A 27,451-nucleotide genomic window follows, 5' to 3' on the forward strand; every position below is an offset into this window, starting at 1 on the left:
TGAAGTGCCATTGTTTCAAAAAGGTGCATAAAAGACAGCAATTCTATTACCCGTTGAGACACCGCTAACTTAGAAATACAGTTTGTTTTCGAAACAAAAATATCAAGGATGATATGTCTATTGTTGGTCTATACACCTCTAAATTATTTGTGATTTGGCATGAATTCGCACACTACATTGATGCTATCTTCTATTTGTAGAGATGGGTAGAGAGCTACGACGTCCAATGTAAGGAGTGGTGTTAGTTTTGGTCACTATGTGAGGTACATCCTTGATTTGTGATAGCGGATCTTGTCTATTAATCATGTGGGTTGAAATATAATTTAGTCACGGCAATAATCTTATAAGTATAAGCCAAGACAAACGTTTAGTAGCTCTGCCGTATGCTCATTTGAAAAACTATATAATTATGAGGTGTGGCTGTTAGAAGGTTCAAGTTCATCCAGTAGCTTCTTAGGAAAGTTTTTTTGTAAGCTTACACATAATCTCCTTAACTTTTGTCTCAGTTTGTTTGGTGGAGTTACTGTTAAATATTTGAAATTTATTCTCTTGTTTAAGGTAATCAAATTCATAAATGTTTCTTCTCATACCTTCAAAACCTCTACTCTAAGTTCAAAGGGGTACCATTCCTAGCATTTCTTGTAAATCGCACTGAAGGAAAATAAATATTCAGTACTAGATGTAACAAACATGAACAAATGGCATACACAATAGTGTGCAGTTCTGATGAAAGGTGGGATTTGAATTTTGAAGTTGTAGTTGATAAGACGAGAAAAATACTGTAAAGTGGTTTTAACTTGAACTGCTGCCATCATTCACCATTTGGCTGAGAGAAACATCTCTCCATGGTGTAACTAAAAGCCTTATGAATCACATAATGAACACTATCAGGTTGTACTCATTTTCATCAGATTTATCACCATTGATGATACTGATAGGAAAATATTACTGAAAGTTTTTTCATCTTATGCACAGAAGTTGATCATTGATATCAAAAATTGCAGGAGCTAGATTTATAATAATAGCTCATGGGATCTCCAAGGCACCTAGATTCGGTCCTGAAGACAAGTATCATTTTAAAGCATGCTTGTTCCAAGCATTAATGGATTGCAATCCACATTGCTTGATGTGAAACAATGTACATGCATTTACTTTAGCCATACCCATGCTTGTGCTGGAAACAGCACCTGTCAATTAGTAAAGTTCAATAAGAGAATTCACAGTATGTCCATCCTGAGGATCTCTATGCCAGATCAAGAATAACTACTTCCATACTATGGATGACACCTCTTAAACTGTGCTGAAGATCAGTCTATTCTCTATTGCTTAGTTTAGTAGTGTTCACCAGAACAAAATTTGTATTTACTGGCCATAAAAATGGCTTCACTTGCAGGTATTAAAAGATCATAAGATCTACAAAGGTTTCCATTACTCTATTGTTCATTTTTCTTCCAATATTAATGGCAATTACAAAATTTAGCTGGATAACTAATTGCAGGACAACACTGGTGGATTTCATCGAAGGATCTATGGTACAGATAATCGTACAAACTAATTCTGCCTTATTGTTGGGTAAAAAACAGCAAATTTCATGTACGAGCTCAATAACCACGTTATATGATACCTACATACTAACAATTGTTCATGTTGAACAAGAGAACACCACTTCTTTAATTGGGGGTACTGTTATTTTCTCTTCTTCATACAATTCAAGCCACTATTACTTTGGCCAGTTAGATTGATATTGGGTAACCCTACCATGCAACATCAGTTCACCTGTTGCACAGGTGGAACTAACTGCTGAGCTCTGTGATAAAGTTTGTGTTGATACACTTGTATGAAGTAATTGACTTAAAGTATTCATTTGCTGTTCTATGACTTCTATATTTGGAGCCAGGATTTGTTTCTGTAACAACTAGATAATGATGGAAGATCTCATGTGTATGCAAAAAAGATAACATACACTCTTCTATTACTGGGATAGCTGATATTCCTTTTGGAAAATCAATTCATCCATCAAAAAGTATGTGTCAAAGAAAATGATAATACTCCTATGCACAGAGATGGTATTCTAAGGTGTGATCCAGAAAAGTTCCAATGCATTGGACTTATGTAATATGGTTTTAGAAACCACATAAGAGATAAACTGTTTTCTGCCCAATAAGTGAGCAGAACTAGAAAAAAAGTATTTAATCTAGCAGAGATGAAGTTCTTATATTACTCTGTAAATGATTGGCCATTCATCTGATTTCTGAGATGATTATAGTTACAGTGAGTAAAGTGTAAGTGGCTAAAGTAAGTAGTAACATTAGGGTCACATCTCTCACACCACGACCAAAAGCAAGCATAATACTGCTGAATCATCTGAGAGGATTAGTCAATGATTAGTGCTGATATCCTAGATCCAATGCAGAAAAAGCAACTCAGAAAGCTGTTGATTTGGTATACTGACGTGTTTGTGAGACCAACTGGCTAACTGGGCTGGACAATGGTAACACAGCATCACATAGTCATATACAATGCATTCCCGATAAAGCAACCAGAGCAGCTTCTGTGTAATACAGGGCAAGTCACAAGCAATGCAATACAACAGAGTTGAAAGAAGGGTGCCATACAATAGCAAAAGAGTGATATTTTGTCTCCAGTCATAAATGTCAAAAAGAAAGTACATTGAGGTTCTGTGAAACTTGATGTGGGTAAAAATGGTGACTTTTGTCAATACATTTCTTTAACAAAGAACAAATAAGTGTCCACATACATTAGAAATATTCCACTGTATATATCTTTTGGTTACCAGCAAGATAAACTGGACAATTACAGCAGAGCAAAAATTTCTTTTGACATAGGAGATGGGCTGTATTTCACTGTATCTTTCTTCTGGTCACTGACACGATAAATTGGACAATTAAAGCAGAGTAAAAATTGCTTTTGCATAATAGATGGGCTATATAAATTCTATATTATGTCATTTGGTCTGTCTAACAACCCAGCCATGTCTGAGAAACTAATGGAGCTTACACCTAAGGGACTGCAACGAGAGAGATGCTTGGTCTATGTTGAAGATATTTTAGTATTTTACCACACTTTTAAATAGCATTTAAGAAACTGAAGATTGTATTCCAGCACTTGAGAAAGGCAAACATGAAACTTGAGTCTGGAAAGTGTTTACTCATGCAAACAAATATGGAATGTCACTCAGATTCAACTCAGAAATAGAAAACAACATGAGTGTGCAGCAATGTAAATGATAGTACTCACATGTATATTGTATTCCTTAGTGTGAAGTGAACAAAGTACATTGCACTAGTGCTGTATAATATTGTTACAATAAATAATATGGAGTTTCTGGGTTAGTCATGTGCTCATGGCTTCGAATGCAAATACTGCACCAAATACTACCAGTACTTGTATGATAGAAAATTTACCATTTGAGTGTATCATACTTTGATTAATTGTTTAATAAACTTTAGAAACCCAAAAGGATGATCACACATTAAATAACAATGCTAGAAGAGTATGAATTTGCTATAATACATTGCCTAGGCTCACAAAGTAGAAAGGTGCACAATGATACTCTGTCTCTTCAAGGAATGTCTTGATCTTGGTCATTATGTGGAGAAGCACGTCACTGTATCAGCCGCAGCAGCAATAAGGCATAAAGTAGACATCTCTAATACTGAATGCATTCTGAAACTTAAACTTCAGTTACTGTAAAAGGTTGAGTGACCTTGACTCAGCATAGCTGTTCCTTGTGGCCCTGCAAGGAATAGCTTACCCTTCACAAATGGTGTAGCAAAGTACATACTTCCATAGCCTATGACATTTGTATATCCAGTTATAAATGCCAAAATGTGTGTTGTACAGATATTAGCAACCTGAGAGGAATGATCCTCTGCCGATTTTACAGCTAATAGTCTATAAAACGTTGTATCAAGATAAAGTTCAGACATTACATGACACTAAGATTAGAAGGTACCAAGAAATGGCACATATTTGTTCTAACATCCAACAGCAGTTTTTTTAGCCGTGAGACAGTCAGGATATTTTAATGGTATGTTTGTTTGTTTGTTTAGAATTAAGCACAAAGCTACACAATGGGCAAGCTGTACTCTGTCTACTACGATATCGAAACCCAGCTTCTAGCAATGTGAGTGCATACATACTGAAGGAGTGGAGGGTAACAATGATATGAAAGTTGCTCAATGTGAGCTGAACAAAGAAAGAACCAGCCAAAAAAGAAGAATACATTCCAACAGAAAGTTGCTGGATATTGATAGTCTAACTATCACTGGGACAGCGATAAGTCTTGGGATTTACAACGCTAAAATCAGGGGCTCAATTCGACTCGGTAGACACAGCAGATAGCCTGATGTGGCTTTATTAAAAGAAAAATACACACATACTGTTTACTAAGACTCCAAGAGGCAACCACTTATAACGGATTTTCTATTATATTTTAATTAAATATATATTTACAAATGTAGTTATTGTTGTTTATTAAGCATAAACTACACAAAGGGCTATTTGTTAGAAATATATGTAACTTCTATTGTTAAATGTATATTGCGAAAGTCCCGCATGTTCTTTAAATTTTTAGAAGATTCCCGAGTGTAAAAATCAACAATGTACTATTTGTGTGAGCAAAATACCAGCATTGCAATATTGTTGCCTTAGCTGACATTTCTATAAGGCCTGGCATGGCCTAGCGCGTAAGGCGTGCGACTCGTAATCCGGGGTTCGCGCCCGCGTCGCGCCAAACATGCTCGCCCTGGGGGCGTTATAATGTGACGGTCATTATTCGTTAGTAAAAGAGAAGCCCAAGAGTTGGCGGTGGGTGGTGGCGACTAGCTGCCTTCCCTCTAGTCTTACACTGCTAAATTAGGGACGGCTAGCACAGATAGCCCTCGAGTAGCTTTGTGCGAAATTCCAAAACAAACAAACAAAATCAGACATTTCTATAAAATAATTTCTCAAAGTTATAAAAGATAACCAACACAACACGCAAAGAGGCAGTTTAATGATACTGTTGGTTCGCTGCAGTTAGTATACAATAAACCTCAGAAGTTATAATTGTGATAAAGGCTTATTAACCGGAAAACAATGGATATTTGATCAGAAACGTTTCTAGATTTCGTACATAACAAACTGTTCAACTTCAGAGAATTAACTTCGGGCGTTAGTATTTCTACGAGAATATTAGATATCTTCCTCGAGGAAAATCAAGCTTGTAAACCATGTGAGACCAGCCAAGAATAGAGCTAATTTGCTTTTCCATCAAGCGAAGCGTATCCATGTGTCAACATAGAATTAATTCGCTCTCCGTAAACCGTCGATAAAAGATTCAGTTCCAAACCATATAGAATACTTGATATTGTTTGTAAAACACTTGTACATAAACCGTTATTTGCAGTAACCATTATTATAACTTGTATTGTTGTTTGTTTATTAAATATATTTGTGTTATGAAATAAAATTTTGTGTATCAATCTTGTTGGCAATTATCATAAATTCGATATATATTAACATTTAAATAACTTATCAATTAAAAGTAAAATTTCTGGCTATTTGAAATCGTAATACCTAAGATAATAAATCAGAAACTCAACCGAGAAAAATTATAGGAAGTAACACAATACATTCTCGTGGTCACCAGTTATTTCACAAAATGAACTGAAGCATATTCTTTGTCTTTTGAAAATCCACACAATAAGTCAGTAAAACATAAAAGCTATTGCCAGTTCAAAATTGGCAGTCAAAATACCACAGTCAGTCTCAAACTAGTACAAAGAGGAATGATTGGTAAAGTGCAGCTACGACAATCATTAGGTCAGGCATGCGATAGTTGAAAGGAAGTAACGTTTCATACTCTCCAAGGTTCCTCGCAGAAGGTTCCAATGAAATAGTGAATTATATCCTATGACTACTGATCAGTTTCTTGAAGTCAGGTAGCTGAATGACTAATAAACAAAAGAGCATCACGAATCTTTGCTTTACGAGCCAGTAAGTAAAGTTTTAGACGAGAAACGTTCACTATGTTTTAAGAAAATCTCTCCCATAATAAAATTAAGAGGTGAGAATTCTATGGAGCATGTTATCCTGTATTTGCTAGATTTTTTCATCCACTTACATGGGAAATATGGTAGATTTAAGAACTGCAAAGGAAATTTTTTCCTTTGAAAAGCACAACAATATTCAGCAAAGCTATGGAGACAAAAATTTCATCTTCACAATATGACTTGATAAGTTTCCTATCGTTATTTCATTAAAAAAGAAAAAAAAAGATATCAAAGTGTGAAAATGTAAGTTATGTTAGGTATACTAGTTTGTTTGTTTGTTTTTTAAATTTCGCGCAAAGCTACTCGAGGCCTATCTGCGGTAGCCGTCCCTAATTTTGTAGTGTAAGGCAAGAGGGAAGACAGTTAGTCATCGCCAACTCTTGGGCTACTCTTTTACTAACGAATAGTGGGATTGACCGTACATTATAATGCCTCCACAGCTGAAAGAGCGAGCATGTTTGGTGCGACCGGGATTCGAATCCGCGGCCCTTGTATTACGAGTCGAACGCCTTAACACGCTTGGCCATGCCGGCCCGTTAGATATACTAGGGGTAAATAATAAACTTTTAATGTATTGTTACACAAAATGCCTATTGAAGTATTTTTACATCTAGGCCCGGCATGGCCAGGTGGTTAAGGCACTCGACTCGTAATCTGAGAGTCGCAGGTTTGAATCCCTGTCACACCAAATATGCCCTTTTAGCCATGGGGGCATTATAATGTGACAGTCGATCCCACTATTCGTTGGTAAAAGAGATGGCGGTGGGTGGTGATGACTAGACGCCTTTCCTCTAGTCTTACACTGCTCAATTAGGAACGGCTAGCGCAGATAGCCCTCGAGTAACTTTGCGCGAAATTCAAAACAAAAACTTACACTGCTAAATTAGGGACAGCTAACGAAGATAGCTCTCGTGCAGTTTTGCGCGAAATTAAAAAACAAACAGTCCTTTAAAAAATAAATTTCTCCCACGAATTATTTTCTAACATCATGAAATATCATGCTATTTTACTACTTTTTTCATATTTTAACTTACGAAAACAAGATTGCTGTTGCGTACATTTGCGCGAAATTTTGTAAGATGCATTTACAAACTTTAAATAAAAATTGCATAGTAATAATAAAATAGATGGCGATGTGAACGCAATGACGTTAGCCTAAAGATCGATTTTCTTTCTTTCTAGCCTGCCATTGTAACGTATTTAGTCGAAGTTTTGAGTGAGTGGGTATGTAATAATGTTTAAACACACTTCTATTGTTTGCGTCAGTTAGAAATTATGAAAAGTGTTGTAGTTGCACGTTAGAATTGTAATTTAACTTAAATGGTAAACAGAGTTTGTGTAAATATGTATTTTATTCCCAAAAAGAATGCAAACCCTAACTTAAACGGACGGAGAATACAAACACGTGGACCTTAGCTTAGGCCTAGCTTTTTATTAAGAGCTTATTTTACGTTTGTGTGTGTATTATCGATGTAGGAGGAACAAAATTAAACTACTTACATTTAAATTTAATGACTCAGACTATTTTATATTTTAGCGTTATTAATAGGAATAGAAAGTCTGCACGTTTTTTCCTCTTTAAGTTATTACGTTGGTAATTGTCAAATGCAAAGGTAAATGTTACAAAGCAATCCATGGAGTTCTTTTGAAATAGGATTAAGTGAATGTTATACCACTGTAAATTGCTGTTTGCATTGTCTATTAAGATAACTAACTGCCTTTCCTCTACCCGTGCAATGCTAAATTAAGGATAGCTAGTGCAGATAGTTCTTGTGTAGCTTTGTATAAAATTCTGAAAAAAAAACACAAACTAAGGTAAAGTCCATTTTAAGGAGTACATGGTAAAAGTGTAATATTCAAAGATGTAATGGGCTATCTCTGCTGTTTTTACACTATCTATATAAACTTGACTTTCAAGGTTGTAAGACCTTAGACATTCTTGAGTTTCTGAGAGGTATAGTAAATTATGAATCTACTTGTGACTCTTTATTGTTAATATAATTTTACATTTATTTGTGCACTTTAGTGAAATGGAAGTTTTGTGTTTTTACAGTACATAAAAGTACTTCGTACTGAAATATTTCAGTGGTGTCGTTGAGCATGTGCAACTGTATTATTTAGAAGAATAGCAAACAGTTAAACCTTAGCATGTTCAATTAACTTTAAAGTGTTTTATGGTTAATTGATGGCCAGTTTTTAAAAAATATATCAAAGAATACTGAAAGCATTTTGCTTAAGAATAGTGTATTCGTAATCAAAATTCTTAATTACTATCTTTGCTGATATTTGATGGATAAAGCATTCTAAACTTTGACTGGTGGATCCCACAGTGGTATATATTTGTGGATTTACCAGTCAAAGTTTAGAATGCTTTATCCATCAAATATCAGCGAAGATAATAATGAAGAATTTTGACTAAGAACACACTATTCTTAAGCAAAATGCTTTCAGTATTCTTTGATATATTTTTTAAAAACTGGCCATCAATTAACCACAAAACACTTTAAAGTTAATTGAACATGCTAACTACAGAATAATTTTCTGCTTAACTACAAAAAAGTTGGCTGATGTTGTGATGGAGTAAATCAATAACTAATAAATTATCTAAATTTTTCACATTGGTAATGTGATGAGACAATACTATCTAGTATGTCATAGTGTAAAATTTGAGGGAATGGAAAGGGGTGCATTCTGTTAATTGTATTATAACTGCCATATCTTTGTTTAAATTTTGCTCTTTCTCATATGTTGAGAAAGGTTGGAGGGCAATGGAGCACTGCCAGCAAGGCCTAACTTAATTCTAACTCATATTTCAACAGTTTTTAAGTTAAAGTATGATATTTTGTAGTAATAGTATAGCACAGTGGTTCCCAAACTGTGCAGTGCAGAATATTTCAAATTTTCAAGTGAAATTGCAGCAATATCAACATCTGTTAGACACCACGCAAACTACTAGCTTAAGGTAGTTTGCTAATTCAATATTAGATTGTGCTACATTCCTTTTGATGATGATCTTGAATGTTTGAGATATGTTTTTGTTTACTTGTACTTTTGGCTATGCCAGTAACTTTGAATTTTCTAGTTTCTTAGATTTTCTGTATAAATACCTGTTGACTCTCTCTATGTTCATCTGTAATCGAAATAACTGAAAGGTGTTGTGATCAAGTATCTGTTAGGTGTAGTGAAGTTCATTGAATTATTTTGTTGATTTTTAGTCCTTGTGCATAAAAATTGAAAGATTTTTGAACATTAATAAGAAGTGTGGGAGTGAAGAAAAGGATGGCAATGGTTTGTAACAAAGATGCTCATTTGATTTGCTACACATGGTTCATAGATGGTGAAAAAATTGTAAAAGTATCATTGCAGGTACAAAGGCTCAAGACCTGTTTGAAATCCTTGACACTTTTCTGTGTGAAAACAACTTAGATTGGACTAAGTGCATTGGCATCTGTACTGATGGTGGTTGCTCTATGTCTGGTTGTTATGGAGGGCTGCAGGCACTGATAAGAAGAAAAGCTCTTGATGCACTGTGGACATACTGTATAATCCACAGGGATGTCCTTGCATCAAAGCACTTGAGTCCTCCACTGAACCTAGTCCTGGGAAGTGTGGTGAACTTTATAAAATCTGAGCCACAAAAGGCAGGGTTTTTAAAAACTGTGAGGATATGGGATCTGAGCACACATCTTTTTTGTACTACTGTAGCTCGCAGTGGCTCTTCTGTGGGAATGTACTGTCACGTGTGTTTGAATTATGACAGGAGCTCTACTCTTGTCTTGAAGAAAAACAAATGTGCTAAAAACTTCTTGGATACTGATGTTTTGTCAAAATTAGAATACTGCAATATCTTTGAAAAACTGAATGCATTGGATCTTTCTCTGCAGGGAAGCAACACTTACATTTTGAAACTTGAAGGAGGAAGAAATTACTCCTATGGAGAAGAAAAAGGAACGAAAATGGTGGCAATAACTGTTTCCTCCTGTTTCACAAGCTTGTTACATCCAATAAAGTTGTTTTAACCCATGAACTAAAATTATTTTTGAGGAATACCTAACACATAAATATATATCCACTACATGTGTTGTGCAGGTTTGTATAGCAACCCATTGTAAAGACTGTTTATGACCTGAATGTATCAAGTTATGTCTGAAACAGTTGAATGCCAGTATTAAATTACCTTCCATGTGACTCACATGAGAAATCTTAAAATAACATTAGGAGAAGACCTGTATTATTACTGCACTACTGAACATACAAAAATTGTAAATATTTATACAGTGTCGTAAGGAAATAAAGTACTAAAATGGTTGTGCATTGACTATGTGAATAAAAGGGAGGATAAATACATTTCAGTTAAGATCAATTTAGTGGTATTTTCCATTAGTAACATTCCACTTTTTATTATTGTTATGCATGTATGTGGGATTATAGTTAGTAAATCAAAAAAATAAATGTTTTAACTTAACTCTTTCATGACAGTTCACAGGTCGGATGCCATGTCATCGTGTTTGTTGGCTTCAAAATTTATTGAACTATTTTATGAATTTATATCACTACGTTTGGAATCAAATTGTAGATTATAATTCAAACCTTAATATTACATGTGAGTTAATTTCTTAATTTAAAAGCAAATATTAAAAAGAACACATCTAACTATGGATTTTAGTGAGTTGTGGGATGTTGAATGCAGCACTGTTTAAAATTAATGTTTGACATAAAAATACTAGTTGTATAGTTTTGTACAAATTAGAAACTTGACTAAACTGAAAAGCTAGAATTCAAAAAAGAATATTGAATGCTTTTATTTTGCTGAGATATGGCTGATGTATTGAATCAAACATGGTGGCCTTGTTTACCTTTGTCCATATCTTGAAATGGTCCCTTATATACTCTCATTACAGTATATGCATGTGAATAACCAATCAACAGCTCAGAATGTCCCTTAGTGGTTTTCTTAGGCATTTTAATATGTGAAAACTCTACCACATTCTTTTGATCTAAGTTTTCAAGAAGTTGTGTCTTTAGTCTGCTCAGTCTGTAGTATCAATAGTTATTTATAATTTTGTGATTATTTAACTTGTATGTAAAACCTAGTAATTCACCTTTACATACAGATAAAATTTTTAGTATGCCTGCCTTGTCATGTTCATACTTGTCTGTGCTTATCTATTGAGAAATTGGTAAAGATTATTGACAAATTGTTATGGTAACTTCTAGTAATTTTGAAATGAATGTTACTCTTCTGTACTGTTTTTTGTGAGTGGATGCACAAATTGAAGAATGACAAGTGTGGTATGAAAAATATATTTAGGATAAACTAGAAAAGCATCTGTTCTTGGCACTAGTGATGTCATAATACCAGACATAACCTTAAGTGTGTGTTGGGCATTAGGAATTGAAATAAAGTCTTTAACTGCACAAATGAATGTTTTTTTAAAAGAAATGTACCACAATTATTGAGTTATAATTTAAAAAAAATAAAATATCTTAGTGTACCATATCAGAGACCATTAAAATTTTTTATTTATGTTGAAAATTATTATATCATACAAGTTCCCAATTTGATTGCTTATTACTACTCTTCTAATGTTTCTAGCTTGGACTTTGGATAAAATAATCCTTCAGTAAATTTGATTCTTAAAATTATACTTAAAATCTGTTTGTATCTTATTTTCTTGGTATGTTCATTTGAATCTGTTTGTTACAATGGAAACTTATAAGTGTAATTATTACTCATTTAAAGTAGTGTGAAGTCAGAATAACCATAATAAATATTAGTTTTTAAATTTGCCTAAATTAATGTTAAGTACTTAAGGAAATAAATTTATTGTTGAAAAGAGTTGCTATTTTTGTTTTAATGCAACTGCTTGATAAACAAATGTAAAACATTGTTGAGCATTAGCTTCTTATTACAGGACATTTTTAAACAATGACCAATCCCAAAGGTTATAGACGTGGGACACGATACCTTTTCTCCAGAGGGTTTAAAAAGAAAGGACTTGAACCTCTCTCTACATTCTTGAAAGTCTATAAACGAGGAGATATTGTTGATATAAAGGTATGATTTTAAGAAAACCATCTGTTATATGGTGATCACACGATTCTTTTCAGAATATAAAAATGCTTTTTAACTGTAACTTCTGATCTCTGCATATATGGATTTACAAAGTACAATGGCTGACAGGGCACAGTTGTGCTAATCTAGATCATTAGCTCTATAATATTGTTTCAGTAACTGCGTAACAATTTTGCTGCCAGCAGATTAAAAAGTGCTTGTTATATTAATTACTTTCAAAGTTCTAGTAAATAATTACAACTACTTATGTCAGTGGAATTAGCATCAAAAGTACATATTTCAATTTTTTTTGGAATGTTTTAATTTTTTAAAAGGAAATGAAAAGAAAAATTGTTAAATGTCAGTTTTAAATTATAAACACACCTATTGTCTTATTGCTCTGTTTATATCTTAGTAAGTCTACCATTCAACAAGTGCAGTGGTTAACAAATTAGGAACTTGAATTGGTGATATTAACAAGCTGTAATGAAAAATAAAAACATTCTTTTTCTGAAATAATGTAACCAATCAAATAAGTTTGACTACTCTTTTCTTTCAAAACCTCTTGTCTATTTCTACCTACTTCTTTTGACTAAGAGTATAACCAATAGTATATCTTGTAACCATTTGTAAATAGCTTAAAGGAGAAAATAATTTTGCCAAAACTGCTGTTGCTTTGAAGAGAAATGGAATTTTTTAAAATTTGTATAGTTTGTTTAGAAACTCGCATAAATTTCGATGATTTTGTGTACACTTATATTAAGTTGTATTTTTTGTATTTTCTAATACATTTAAAATGTGACACTTGAACAAAGTTTGACCACCATGAGTACTCAGAATCTTTTTTTGTTTTTAATTATATTTTATTTATTCTTCTACCTTTTAAAAAAATAACTAAAATTTAAGATTTTTTGAATGAAAACTGTATGGTGGCCAAAATCTAAATGCAGTGTTATTACTCTGAATATTCCTAGTAAATACTGTATGATATATATGCATTATACATGCTGTGTGAGCAAGGGTTAATTTGGCTTATTTCTATGCTTCCTTTGCTGATTTTTACATTATCATTGCAATGTCACGTAAATAGTCTGACATAAGTGGTGACTTTTTACTTTATTTTCAGCAGATTTCATTGAAATAAACAAAAAATAAATTTGAAATATTTAGAACTTGAAACTCAGAATATAAGTGCTTTGAAATTTCATCAGCTACTCATGATTTTATGACTTTTCATTCACACTTTGATTTCTCTACTGGCTGAAGAATAAAATATGAGGTAATGACAGATGAGATGAAAAGCTTTATATTTAGGGGGTTTTAAAAACTGCGCAGTGAACTTTGGGATTTTTGAGACAGAAAACTATTTTTAATCTTAACGTAAATTATTTTGCTCTCGGACAAGTCCAAAAAATACTTGATTTATTCATGGACAAATTGTTAGTTAAAATAATTTAAGTAATTTTAAATTAGGTTAGATAATTCTTATGCCATTAGAAATGTATGTAAAGACCTATAATCTAATTGCAACTCTTTATGGCAGCCCAGTTATTTCTTTCCATCTTATTATGTAAAAATATTCTTTTAGGATACATGCATTTTTGGTTTTTTTTTTCCTAATTGGCTCTATTAGGAATGTTTAAGTTACTAACAATATTATTCCTTGGCTGTCAAAAAATATACTAAGTTTTCTGCTTAGTCTTTTGGTATACATACTCTACTGATGTAATAAACATTCATTTTACTAAAATACAACTGTTAAGTTTCTTCATTTAATTGTTTCTCATTATTGCTTCTACTGTTTTTCTTAATTATATTATATTTTTATAATCATGTTGTGCCATAGTTTTACCAAAAGAATAATAAAAGTTGATTCAGATCTATAAAAAAAATATAAACAGTTTTTATAGTTTGAAAAATGCTATACTTAGTAAAAGATGTACTGCATGTTGTACATGCATTTACTTTGTTTTACGTGCCTTTTACAGGGAAATGGAGCTTTCCAGAAGGGAATGCCTCACAAATACTATCATGGAAAGACTGGACGGGTATTTAATGTGACACCTCATGCTGTTGGAGTGATAGTCAATAAGCGTGTCAGGTATGATTAGTAGAATAAGAAAAATGTGCTTGCATCCCTCCAGGCATTTATGTCTCATTATTGTTGTTTTGTCATAGTAGACATAATGTGTTTGTGCCGTGCACTAAAACATGTACATGGTTCATCTTGAAAAATATAACTTATTTTTGTCTCAGGTGATATGTTTCCAGAAATGGCAAACCTAGAACAAAGGTATTTCCAACTTTGGAACTTTCTGGACAATACTATAGGAAGTACTGGAAATAGTATTACATATTTTACAACATTTAATTTTAGTAAGAGAAGAAATCCTTACATATTCCTTAAGTCAAATGAAATATAAAAACTGGGAGGAAAATAAATATTCTTAGCATGATGATTGTCTCTCACTTAATTGAAGAAACATTTAGTGGAAATGCTTCATTCAGAAATAATTGTGTGTTCTTGCAATGCAATGTTTGATAAAATCTTGCAATACTGTTTTGAGACACTTAGTAAATTCAGTGCTATGGTATGTATAGTTTGGGAAAATGACCACTTTCATTTTAATGATATAACTATGATGTCACTGATGCTATTTTTAAACTCTTGTGCATGTTACTGAGTCACATTCAAAATTTAATTAAAACACTTTAATATGAATGTATTTTAATGAAATTACTATTATTATGTATGTTATAACTTAGTTTTATATTATCTAAGTTTTATTCCTTTATTTTAAAAATAAACATTTAAAATAAGAATTAAAATCAGGTTATTTTATTGTGTAATCTGTTAATGGTTACAAGTTAAACTTTACAAGCTATTATACATGATACTGTGATAATAAATACTGTCAGAAGGAAAAATTGAAGTTCAACCTGTCTTTAATTAGCATCTAGATAATTTCCAAGAATTTCTTGATGACGGTTTTACATCTGATATTTCTAAGCATAAGGATAGCTATGCCCATTTTCAAAGTCAATGTCATGTTGGCGGGTGATAGTTTGAAGTTGAATGACATGCTTATATCCAATAAAGAGATTTTACACTATCCAGTTATACCATGAAGAAATCTGTCAGAGTATGGATTTGTAGTATGAGATAGAAAACAAGCTTAGTCCATTGTTCTCAACTACTTTACACCATAGGTTCTCCTAATATTAAGATGGAATGGTTAGTTTCCTATTTGGTATTAGGTCAGATTTTAAACAGCAAGTTATTTTTTTGGGCATTAGGTTAAATAATGTTGGAACACAATGGTAATTAATTAAAATGCCACAGACATGTTTGAATTAAAAACAGTAACCAGAATGGGACAAAAATGCAGAGGTTGAGAATATTTTCCAAGTAATACTTGTTTTATATTTACTATCCATAGGTTACTGGAAACTGAAGTTCTAGGATTTGTTGTAGAAATGCCTTAAATTGATGGAAATAGTGCACTTGTATGGGTTTGTTTTCATTTGTATTGTTTTGGAATACTTTTATCAGTAGCCCTATTCCATGTGTTATAAACATGAGTATTATGGACTCAGTGTGAAATGTTTTGTTCATTGGTTATTGATACAATATAATTAAGAAATTATTAGTGTATATATTATTTTTTAAACTTATTCTTCTATTTTTATTTGTAGGAACCGTATCATTCAGAAGCGCATCAATGTTCGGATAGAACATGTAAAACATTCAAAATGTAGGCAGGAGTTTCTTAACCGAGTGAAAGAAAGTAATCAGAAGAAAGTGGAAGCTAAAGAAAAAGGGATCAAAGTTTCTCTGAAGCGACAGGTTTGATGTTTTTTATTTTCAGCTAAAAACCTGGAATATTTGTAATATTATACATGTGGGAGGATTACAGTGCTTGCCACATCCTTTATTTCCAGAGTTACATTCAGAATTTAAACTATATTATCAACCTATGCCAGTAATCTTTTTATTAAAACAGCTTATAATTCAGAATTTTGTGTTATCTAAGTTTTAATTTCTTAATCTAAAAAAGAAAATTTCAGTCATCTTGTGTGTAATATGACATGGTTGTGCTGTGGAATCCTGTTTATAGATTTTCTTACTTCACTGGTACAAGTTTCAGTGTCCAAATATTTAAGACACTACAGATACTGAAAATGTGAAATATAAAATTTGAATCTCTTCTTGATTTCCTGATATGCCACTTTGGCCTAAATTACATTCTTGCATCTCTGTCTTCTAATAAACTTATCTAATTTTCCAGACATTACTGTTGGATGTGTTTATAACCAAGATTTAGAGTGTATTTTTCTTTACAGGAAATAACTATATAGGTTTTTTCATTTTGGCAGATGTGAATAGACAATGCAGCTTGAGATTTATTGTGTGCAATCATTTCTCAGCTCTAATAATTCATTTATACTTCATAATTTAATTAGATAACTAAATTAAGTAGCTTTTTGAATTGTGTATTATGAAATGCATATTTAAAAACAGCATTAACTATTTTCTGGATAATGTAGTGTGAAAAATGTACTATTGTAATTTTTTTTTTAAATGTGCCACTATGTACGAGTAAGTCCCAACACTAATGTTAAGTCCTAATTTTTTTTTTTGTTTTTTTATTGATTGTTAAATATTTTTTAGCATAACTAACTAAAATCTAAAAATTAAAAACTAGGTTAGGTAAGAAAACTTGAATGAAATAAAATTAAGCTATTGCAATAATTTGCTCATGAACATCGAGCTGCTTGAGGCTATATCATATAACTGGTTAGTTTATTTAAACTGATCTCCCACTGATTGTTGTTACTTTTCATGTACAGATGAGTCAAAGAACAATGAACTCATAGAAATAAATGAAAACTAGTGGTAAGCTAAGGGTGGTCAGATGAATTATTGTAATTAGTTTTTGTTACAATTTGCAGTCATTCTATAAAGAAAATATTTTTGATTTTATTTCCTAAATTTCAAGTTTATTTCACTGTGATCAAACCATTTTTTAATAATGTTAGGGTAGTCAAAATAGATAAAATGTAAAATTTATTTTACCAAATTAAAATCTATATTATTTGGGATATACTAAAGGTTTTGAAAATGAAGTAGAATATAAGATGAAGCATTTTGGTTTTAACATGAAAATCACCTTTCACTGAGACTGACTTAAGAAAGGTTTCATATTCACGTACATCTTTAATGATATTTTATTTAATATTTTTTTTATGCACAGTAGACTAGTAATATCTTACAAGCTACCCAAATTTCACAGAGATGCAGTAAATTCAGTTGTATGTAGTCTCATAGCTATATGGGGTTACATTTTGGTCAGATTAACCAGAAAGTATGACTAGGATTAAAGAAAAATGAAGTCTGTCTAGACAGAATTATACAGTGAATTCCTTGCATTAATAATCTAATCAAAAATGCCTAAGTTTTAAAAGAAAAAAGGATCAAGCATGTGACTTAGCTACACTTGTGGCATTGATAAGAATGTTGCAGGAAATATTTGTTAGTTAAGTGGGCTGTGTTTTGTATTTGTTGTAAAATTCTTATCAATGCTATAAGTGTAACTACTAGTTTGTCTACCAGTAGATTTTATTGTTTAAAGTTTTGTGCTTAGACTTTCACACCTAAGGTGTTGAGTTGGTGTAATGACTTTTTGGTCTATATATACCAACAAAAACCATAGTTATTAAGAAAGTGACACTTGTCTGCTTTTCGCATGTTATTTGTCTGTTCTGTGATTAATTTTTTAAGGATTACACAGTGACATTTGGGATTTTTGAGATAGTGTTTTTAATCTTAATGTAAAAATTATTTAGCACAGATTATTCAGAATAAATACTTGGTATATTCAAGGACATACCTTTTTCAGTTTATTAAAAGTACTTTACTGAAAGACTGTCAACTTGTGAAGATATACACTATATCAAAAGTTAGTAGTATCAAAACAAAAAAGGCTGATCCTGTGTGGTGGGAGTTAACAATTTTGTCATCACGTACATGCACTTGATACAAGGATTATTTATGCTAACTGCTTAAGTTAATATCACATGCCACTAAATTGTTTTTAACTAATTGTAGAATTTCATAAAATTAGCAAACTTGTGCTTAAGAGTTAGCAGTGAATAATGAACAATAACCTTTAATCCATATGACTGAAATCTTGTTAGAAACTTCTAATCCAATTTTTGTCCAAACTAATGCTTACAGATCTGTACATGCTTTCACCTTATAATTTAGTTGCTATAGTTTGAATGACAAAAGATAAAAATGGTCCACCTTTATTCTTAAGTAAAGCTATAGTAAAAATTTCAGACCAGTGATTTGTGAAATTTGCACAGGCATTCACAAAAAAGGTTTGGCTAAAATTGGGTGGTTTTTGTTTAATAACTTTATATATTTAGACCAAATTATAAGTTTAAAAATCTGTTGGTGTATCAAATTTGTAAAACTCCATGAAAGTATGTTTTACTATCAAATACATTTGTACTTTCAGTGAAAGGGGAGTGATTCAGTAAAGATCGAGATTTTGTATCTTGTGTGATTCTTAATAGATTTGATAGGTGTACTAAGTGTCCAGTAGAGCACATCCCCTGAAAATGTGTAACAGTTTCAATGAATTACCACAGCTGAACTACAGAAAGGGAAAAATTGCTAAATTCTCATGCCTGTTAATAAAACCGTGTGTTTTGTCGGTTGTTTTAGTTACCCGACACATTACAGTACGTCTTGATTACAGTTTTAAGATAAAACTTTAAATTTTTATTGTACCTTACATCTGCATGTCTTACATTTTTGGTATGAGATCAGAATATTTTGTAATGGAATATTTTCACTTTATATGTTGCATTATATAATGATGTATAATACGAGTTTGCTATAGTTGGTCAAATATGTTGAATGATTAACTGAATATTAGAGGAGACTGTAGAAGTTGATATATGTATTCAATTTATTATTAAACCTATTCTGACAACCATTTTTTATAACTTGCAAGTCTAAGAGACTTAATTTGTTGCTAGCATTATATCAGAGTTTAAAAACTATTCCTAACATTTATTTGTTAATATCTTTACCTATCAGATAGCTGTAAAATTAAATATTTCAGTTTGTTATGGGAAATTTGCTTTCCTGGGAACTGAGCTCAAGTAGTTGGCTTCTTGTAATATTTTATCTCTAGGTTGTTTGTTTCAAAATTCAGTGTTAGATGCTGCAAAGAATTGAGGATGGAAAGTGTGATTTATGTTTTACACAAGCATTAGAAGCTAGGAATTTTGCAAGTAAATAAATATGCTAGAAGAAGCACATCACATGGTTGCAAAAGTTTTTCAATGCTGCTTTTGTGGAAATGCCAAAAACCATCCACCCATCACTGCTTTTACTTCAGTAATTGTTTTTACAAATGTAGGCATATACTTGAACTTGTGTTTCATGTACATGATATTAGTGTTTTTTTTAAAGGTATTCTAGATTTTCAATCTGTTTATTAGTCATTATTATATATCTTTATGGAAAGTCGTTAATTTCAATTTTTAGGCAGCCCAACCAAGAGAAGCCCATGTGGTCTACACAAAGAACAATGAACCTGAATTACTAGAACCTGTTCCTTATGAATTCATTGCCTAAAACAAACTGGCAAAATAAAGTTTAGTTCTGTTAGTTTTCAGTCTATTATTTATTTTGTTTATCCTTCTGCTAAATAACAAGAATGACTTAAATTTACAGTTTGAGCATATTATCATGACAAATCATGCATTAAGTAAAGTAGCAAATTTTTCTACTTTCACTGAAGGTTTTTCCATATCTCAGTTGTGGTTTAGTTTTAAACAACACAATTTTAAAATAATTGACTTTGTTTCTTTTAAAATCTCATTTTTATTACTTATCTTAAATAAACAAGCAGTGTTCTCAATATATTTGGGGATATTTTTTCTTACCATTATCGACTTCAAATTTGAGGTGGTTTTTGTTTAAGTAATTGTTTTATGTTCATGTTGGAAACTGTAGGTATACTTGCAGCAGTGGCATAAATATATCCCCACAGTTGAGGATCCCAGACCAAAATACCTGATAAACTTGATTTCTGACAAGAGGGAGACATACAGTTTAATGTATTTCAACTAAAGGGTGTGTGTGTGTGCTATTCTGTTGTAGAAAAACATTTAGAGGATGGACAGAACAAAGTGAGTTCATATACTGACTGATTTGGTTAATGTTCTGTACTGAATGGTAGAAATAGTTACACTGTGTGTTACTTTCTTCCGTGTGTAACTAGAATTAGGTGTAGTTTGAAAATAAACACCAGATACAATTTTAAGTATGGTTTAATTTTTAGTTATTGACATCAATCAATCAGAATTGTAATAACAGTTATGGGGAAGTAAATGTAGGGGGCCTAATTAAATTTTATGCAGGGGGAAGAAATCTGTAGTAGTTGGTGATTTGGAGAATAAAATTTATAATTTGCTTAAACTTTTTAACAAAAATATTTAGTGATTTAAGAGTAATGTACTTTTTCTTCATGCTGCTTACCAACCCATCATGAAGACTAGTGAACTTTCCTATAGTAATAATATCTACTTTTCCTCTCTCTGAAAACTTCCACTTTCTGATTGCATTATTTCCTTTTTTTCTAGTGTACTTTCATTAACAAAATGTGTCATTACAGTAGCTGTAGAAATATTGTTATAACATCAACCTATTAAAATACCTTCCATCAATCAGCTTCTAAACTCGTTGCCAGGCTTTTTGAAACAAGTAACTTCTTATTTCATTTGAGGTAGATAAAACTATTGCCAGCTGAACTGTGTCTAGTACCTTCAGCTAATTCATCTCTGATTCAATTTTGGCTGCTCCTTCAATATTGTTAGATTTGAAGATGTATCCTTGGGGGATCATCTCCAAATATTCCAAGTTTTAGCTGCAATTGTCATATTTACCATTATCTACCAATCTTCTTTGTTTTATCCTTTGGGAAGAGTTTTATTTCCTACAAGTTTTTGTCAACAGTTCTGGGCCACATGAAATATGAACATTATTGTATTGTGGTTTATTTCCTCCATCCTTTGTTATTAATCCTTGTAGTCAATGGGAGTTTATGCTTCAATACTATTTTATCTTTCAATTTGGTATCTTTGAGTTCAGCAGTGGGTAACTCCATAGCCACTGGCCAGCTCAAGTTTAGGAATCGACTTGTACCATCCTTTACTTTTTTTATTGCAAGTGTGGTAATCAACAACTGCATTGCTCACGTCATCTATAATTTGGAAGCTTCGTCACTGTAACAGACTCTGCCCATTTTAACGTCAGTCTGGTTTAGATGTTTATTATCGAATATGCATTGTTTTGCATACTATTGCAAACATTGTTATCATGCAACTTTCAAGCATTTAAAAACATATTTTGTTTTTAATCCCATAATATGAATAAGTGCATAATTCAAAAACAAAAGAATTCAGATTAAGGTGAACACTTAGAAAATAAAAAATATCTAATTGATTCTAGCATTACTGCCAAAAAAAGAATGGTGCATGACTGGAAAATTGTAATTAAGTTGAAGAACAATTGTCTGCAGAATGCTAGAGTTAGCAAAAGACATAGAAAATCACTTGCTTGAACATCTAAAAGACTTTATTTTTCTTCAGCACCAGGTGAGTTAACAGATGTTAGTGGCATTGCACAGTTGATATTTTGGGTTTGATATGTAACTTCAGATCTTTAAGTGAGGGAATAAATGCTTGGCCTTTGGAGGTTACAACATTGAACACGTGGAGAAAAACATCTTTTAAAAATTTCTTAATGTCAAAAAAATTCAATGTGGATTTTAAAAAACTTGTGTCTATCACAACATACAGTGCTCCCTCCATAACTGGGATGAAATTAGGATTTGTTTCTCTTTTGAAGCAGCATTTAATTGAAAATAATGTGAAGTCCACACTGCCATCTTTCCATTGCATTTTGTACCAGGAAAATTTTGGTGCTGAGATGTCTAAAAGTGATGAATTGAAAAAGTTGATGAACATTGTTGTAAAAATTGTGAGTTATATAAGAAGTGGGAATTTCATATCATTGACAGGTTCAGTTTTTGAATAAAAGCAGTATGTACTTTGAGTAAAATAAGAGTATCTTGTTAAAGATGGTAAGATTGAAAATTTCCCTGAAATGTAAAATTTGTCATGGCTGTGTGTTTGCATTTTCTGTGTGACACGATGCTTGCTTGAATGATTTGAATACGAAGCTTCAGGGAACAGGTAAAATAATAAGTGAACAATCACACTATTCATGAATTCCACTTAAAGCTCAACCTCCTTGCAGAACAATTACAAAAAAATTTAACACATTTTACAAAATTGAATAGCTTTACTAGAAACTAAGGACGATTTGTCCGATACTAAAAATGATCACTATGAAAAGTGGATCATGACTTAATCTCAAAAACTGATATTCGAATTTGTGCCTGATCCATGGCAATTTGACTTGGTAAATTTCAGTAAAGAAATTACATTTTTTTTATCTTTGGATAAGTGTAGATTTAAAGACAAGATGCTTGCCCTGTAAAATGTAGAACACAAAAGGGAAACAAAAAATGTTCTATCAGAGAGATGTGGCTCACTATTCTGAAAAATGAGTTTTCCAAATTTACAGATAAAAATTTCAAAATTAGTTTCCATGTTTGGGTTCACATAGGTGAGTCAATATTTTCTATGCTAGATTTTCTTAAGTCTAGATACAGATCTTGGCTTACTGACATAAATTTAGAGGCAGAGCCAACATGTTGAGCACAGATATTTAGCCAAATTTCATGAAACTTAATGAAAACCCCCAATTTTCACATTGAAATGCAGTTATTTTAATTAAACTAACTAACATCTTTCTTTTTTTCTTTTGAATAGTGTGGCCAATGTTATTTTTAGTAGCCCCAATTGTGGCAACTTCTGTTTCATAGTGATCACCCCTCTGTTAGATCATATCTTCAATGTTTTTTTTTTATTGTACTTTACTTCTATTGATAATCACAGAAGTATATCCACTCTATTCAAGCCTGAGTCTGATATCCTTATATATATAATAGCTTATATAAATTTAAGACAAATCTCCAAATTGTGGAAGTTCAGCTAAGGTCTCTCTTTTCTTCCTCATCCTATTCTAGAACTTATTTAGGAAGGTTGTTATTTGTAGTAGATATCACCAAAATAAGATAAATGTCTTAAATTAGGTGAAAAGGAAGTAATTCTACTCTTAATACATATTAGTTTTAATAACATCTTCACTGATAAACTTTCATAAAAATATTTTTAGTTTAATAATCCAATAAGTATTTCCAATATAAAGAGGTACTTTTTTTTACACTTTACTTATTAACTGTCACTTGAGAATGTACTGTATTCCTTGTTTACATTTTATTGTACACTCACTTCATTTGTATTTAAACATATTACTACTATGTTCAAGATTGTTTTGCCTTCCTGAAGAATGCCAATATTTTAATAGTGAAATACTAAACAAGTATATACTTCATTTATTTGTAGTTAGTATTCCCCCCCCCCCTCACATCTGTACTACAAGTAGAAAATCATAGATTTGTTAAATACCTAATTAATGTGTACAGGTTCAATCTTGTAATATATTTAATTTCTGAATGGATCTTTGTATAAATTAAGGAACCTGTTAAATATTTATCCCATTAGCAGGTGGATGATATGCCACTCACAGTATTTTTAGAATTACATTCACATATTTCTTTAAACTTTTACAAGTGCTTAACCACAATCTATTTTCCAAAGTTAACCACTTGTAAATTATACAATGGCTGAACCAATATAATTTACTCATAATCTGTACAATTCTTGGAGGATAATTCTTAAAAACTGGGTTTCACACCATCTGATTTATTGGCTCAAATAATAGATTGCCATGTTTTAAAAATACACATGGTCATTTTAAGCTTAATTTGCCTCACCTAACCTACAAAACACTAAATTTTTGTTTTAGAGCAAATCCACATTATGTCAGTTGCTGTTCAGCATGAGGAATCAAACCTCAGATTTTAGCACTATAAGGCCACAAACTTATCACTTTTACACTGGTTGTTTTAAGTTTTACAAATTTTTCCAACTGGTAAAGAAAATTTAAACTTGAGCAAAGTCACTAATTGGTATACAAATTGTATTCCATAAACCAAATTAGATCATATTAATGTTATGTACAAAGAGATAATGACTTACGTTCATGTTTTAATTTGCCAGTAGCCACACCCCTGTTAATTACCAAATTGTCCTAAAATTTTGTGTATGTGGTATTGAAGAGGATATACTGGATACCTTTCAATTCTATTGTTTGCCTGCTTAATTGATGTACCACTTGATCACTGTTACAATCTTGCTTGACATTATGTACTGAGCCATTAGGATTTTTATATATACAAAAATATCTGCTTTTGTTTAATAGGCTAAATTCAGCCCTTCCTTGTTTTCCATGTTTAAATACTTTTTTTCCTAATCACTTGGTGCCTGACTTCTGACATTCTATGTTGCTAGTATCACTAGAAGCATTACATTGTCTTGTGAACCATACTAATTATATACATGCATCCCAAAGTAGATGAAAGACTAACTTTATTTCAATTATTTCCACCATGGGTTTCTTTCTCATACCTTGGCTCAGGAGCAAGTTTTCACATGAATGGTTCACCCTTTTTTATGTTCATGTTTCACTATTTGAAGTTTGTCTAATTTTAATTTACTGCTGAATACTACACACAATAGAGTTCAGACATATTTAAAAAACTTCAAACCAAAATTAAATAAAGGCATCAGGGGCCATTTTAAGCAAACATTAAGTAATCATGTAATATTATACAAATAGATTTTAATAACCTATTTTTTTCAACCCTTTTTGACAGAATGGTATGTGGCAACTCTCCTACAGGAAATGCATTGTCTAAATTCCAATACTTCTGCAGTCACCAACACTATAAATTTAAAATGAAAGTAGCCAGTAGTAATTTTGTTAGGTGTAACTGATTTGTTTCTCATGGTCTAAGACTTAAGTTTTATTATGTAAAATTCTTAGATACTTCCTAGAATTTGTGGATAACAATTCTATCATTGAATGATGCCACATGTACCTGATGCTTATACTACTAGTGATATGTGGTTTTGATTACATACATATTGTAGTTTTTCTATTTGTTTTATTTATATGAGAGGGGTGAAATTGAAAATACACCAAATCGAAAGATAACTATCTAGGTGATGTGAAATTTGAAAATTTTGGTTGATGTTATATAAATATATAGATTAGTCCTGTCATCCATTCAAAAATCTTAATGCCATGTTCATAAGCTGTTAATCACTGGGTGCCTCAAAGCCACACTACACCGAAACAATCACTTACCAACTTCCTCTAGCAACCACACTCACAACGATAAAACAAAAAGTTATACTGACAGTAGATATCAAACAATTAAAACTAATTAAAGAAATAACAATTTGGTACTGAACCAAATGAAAGGATAATGTTTGATCAGTTAAATGAAAAAAAAAACTCCAGGAATAGATAACAGTCAGGTTGTCTTCCTTAGAAAACATTCAGATGCTGTTTAAATACCACTTAACCCTTCTAAAAGGTATCACTGGAAGCTGGGTACTCCAGGTTTGTGTGTGTGTCGCGGTTTTTTTTTTTTATTTATTTAAAAAAAGGAAGCAATTTTAATGTTTTGCAAAGGAAAGTCAGCCAATAAGTTAATGAAGCAGCTGTGTAGGAACTTTAGATAATCAGTAACTGACTCCACATTAAGAGCATATCAGAATTCTTAAATCCAGACAAGATTTAGAAAATGCATAAACTATAGTCCACTTAAATGGATATGTAGAGGGCTTTTGATAATAAAAAAAATTCAATGTTGCTAAACTGAAATGCAGAGAGCTTTTAATAATAAAAAAAATTCAATGTTGCTAAACTGAAATGTAGAGGGCTTTTAATAAAAATTCAATGTTGCAAGCTTTCAACATTAAGGCATAACATATGGCACAATGGTCAAAAAAATGGAATGGAACCTTCTTGGAGATTTGCCAACTTTTGCAGAACAAAAAATGTGAATGGAACCTTCTTGGAGATACATGTCCCTGAAGGAAAGGTAGTCAGCTCTGTTAATCATGCAAGTTAGTTATATGATCAAGGATATTCACGATTTACTGATACTATAGTTTGGAAAAGTGCATGCATAGCAACAAAATTTACACCCCCAATGTCAAATGATGTTGGGGAATATTGCCAAAAATACTGCCTAAATGTACCCTAGAACAGGTAGCATTTGGAAAACTAAGATACTCACTTGAAGTATACCTGAAAAGAGCACTTCTCCAGATCACACCAGCCAAGTCTTAGGTTAATTGTGACTAAATTAATGCAAGTTTAACAAATACTAACCAAAACTTGGAAGTGTACAAATTATGCTAGAAGTCTATTTGGCAAGAACGAAACTACAGCTGACAATAAAATCCACAACCATAAAACAAGAACATGTCCAGTAAATGTATGTACATGTCTGGTATGGATTAACACTGTACTAAAACATCATTAAACTGTAAACTATTCAAAATTAACTATAGATCCACTTTAATATATGCACAAATATACAAGTATTCTTCAGTACACTCCTACAGAATTTAATAATTTTAGTGCAAAAATAACAAATTAAATCATTACTGCATGGATGATTAAGACAGTTCTCAGTACCTCTCTTCAATTAATATGTACATTATATGTAAGACCACCATATGCTAGACTAAGAAACCCCTACAACTTTAAGCTACTACATCATCATTAATAACGAATTTTTTTTGCAAAATGCTTAGTTATTTAAACTAAATGTAAATACACATGGAACTAATCATGCACAGAATTAACAAAATCAATTGAAGCAAGTGTTTATTCACATAAATACTAAAATAATTACACACATGGACATTACCCTAAAACACAAGTCCCTGACTGAATACTGTGACCCTAACATAGCAATTAAATCAACATTCTACAGAAGCCAGTTACCATCTGCAAGGGAAGAGAAAAATGTACCTGACTCAGTGTATAAGACCTAAACATTGACAACTAAGAGCAGGTGTTATGGTTAAATAGTTGTACTGAATCCATATTATTATTAACTTTATATTAAGTCATGTCAGTGTTACTTGTTACAAAGTTTGTACCTAGATTAACTTACATAAAAACGACACACATTAGTTGTACATGCCACTACAATCACTTGAACTCAATCTCCACTTATTTCCTATTAATTTATAAATTCTACAT

General features: G+C 31.8%; 2 protein-coding genes across 2 annotated transcripts; both read left to right on the plus strand.

Annotated features, from left to right (window-relative positions):
• Positions 1 to 1,377: 1,377 nt before the first annotated feature.
• LOC143233251 (zinc finger MYM-type protein 6-like) lies at positions 1,378 to 10,075 on the plus strand. Its single transcript, XM_076469250.1, has 2 exons — positions 1,378 to 1,393; positions 9,423 to 10,075. The coding sequence occupies exons 1-2, from the start codon at positions 1,378 to 1,380 to the stop codon at positions 10,073 to 10,075; spliced, it is 669 nt and encodes a 222-aa protein (XP_076325365.1).
• Positions 7,139 to 19,798, plus strand: RpL21 (ribosomal protein L21). The gene is made up of 5 exons (XM_076456772.1): positions 7,139 to 7,280; positions 11,972 to 12,114; positions 14,100 to 14,212; positions 15,808 to 15,958; positions 19,676 to 19,798. Exons 2-5 carry the CDS (start codon positions 11,986 to 11,988, stop codon positions 19,763 to 19,765), a joined length of 483 nt encoding a protein of 160 aa, XP_076312887.1. The 5' UTR covers positions 7,139 to 7,280; positions 11,972 to 11,985; the 3' UTR covers positions 19,766 to 19,798.
• Positions 19,799 to 27,451: the final 7,653 nt, after the last annotated feature.

The sequence above is a fragment of the Tachypleus tridentatus genome, chromosome 1 (genome assembly GCF_004210375.1).
Source record: "Tachypleus tridentatus isolate NWPU-2018 chromosome 1, ASM421037v1, whole genome shotgun sequence".
Lineage (NCBI taxonomy): Eukaryota > Metazoa > Arthropoda > Merostomata > Xiphosura > Limulidae > Tachypleus > Tachypleus tridentatus.

Coding starts and splice junctions, on each gene's coding strand:
- RpL21 (XM_076456772.1), top strand. CDS start 11,986: ATGACCAATCCCAAAGGTTATAGACGTGGGACACGATACCTTTTCTCC. Junction 12,115..14,099: donor GAGATATTGTTGATATAAAG/GTATGATTTTAA, acceptor TGCCTTTTACAG/GGAAATGGAGCTTTCCAGAA. Junction 14,213..15,807: donor ATAGTCAATAAGCGTGTCAG/GTATGATTAGTA, acceptor TTTTATTTGTAG/GAACCGTATCATTCAGAAGC.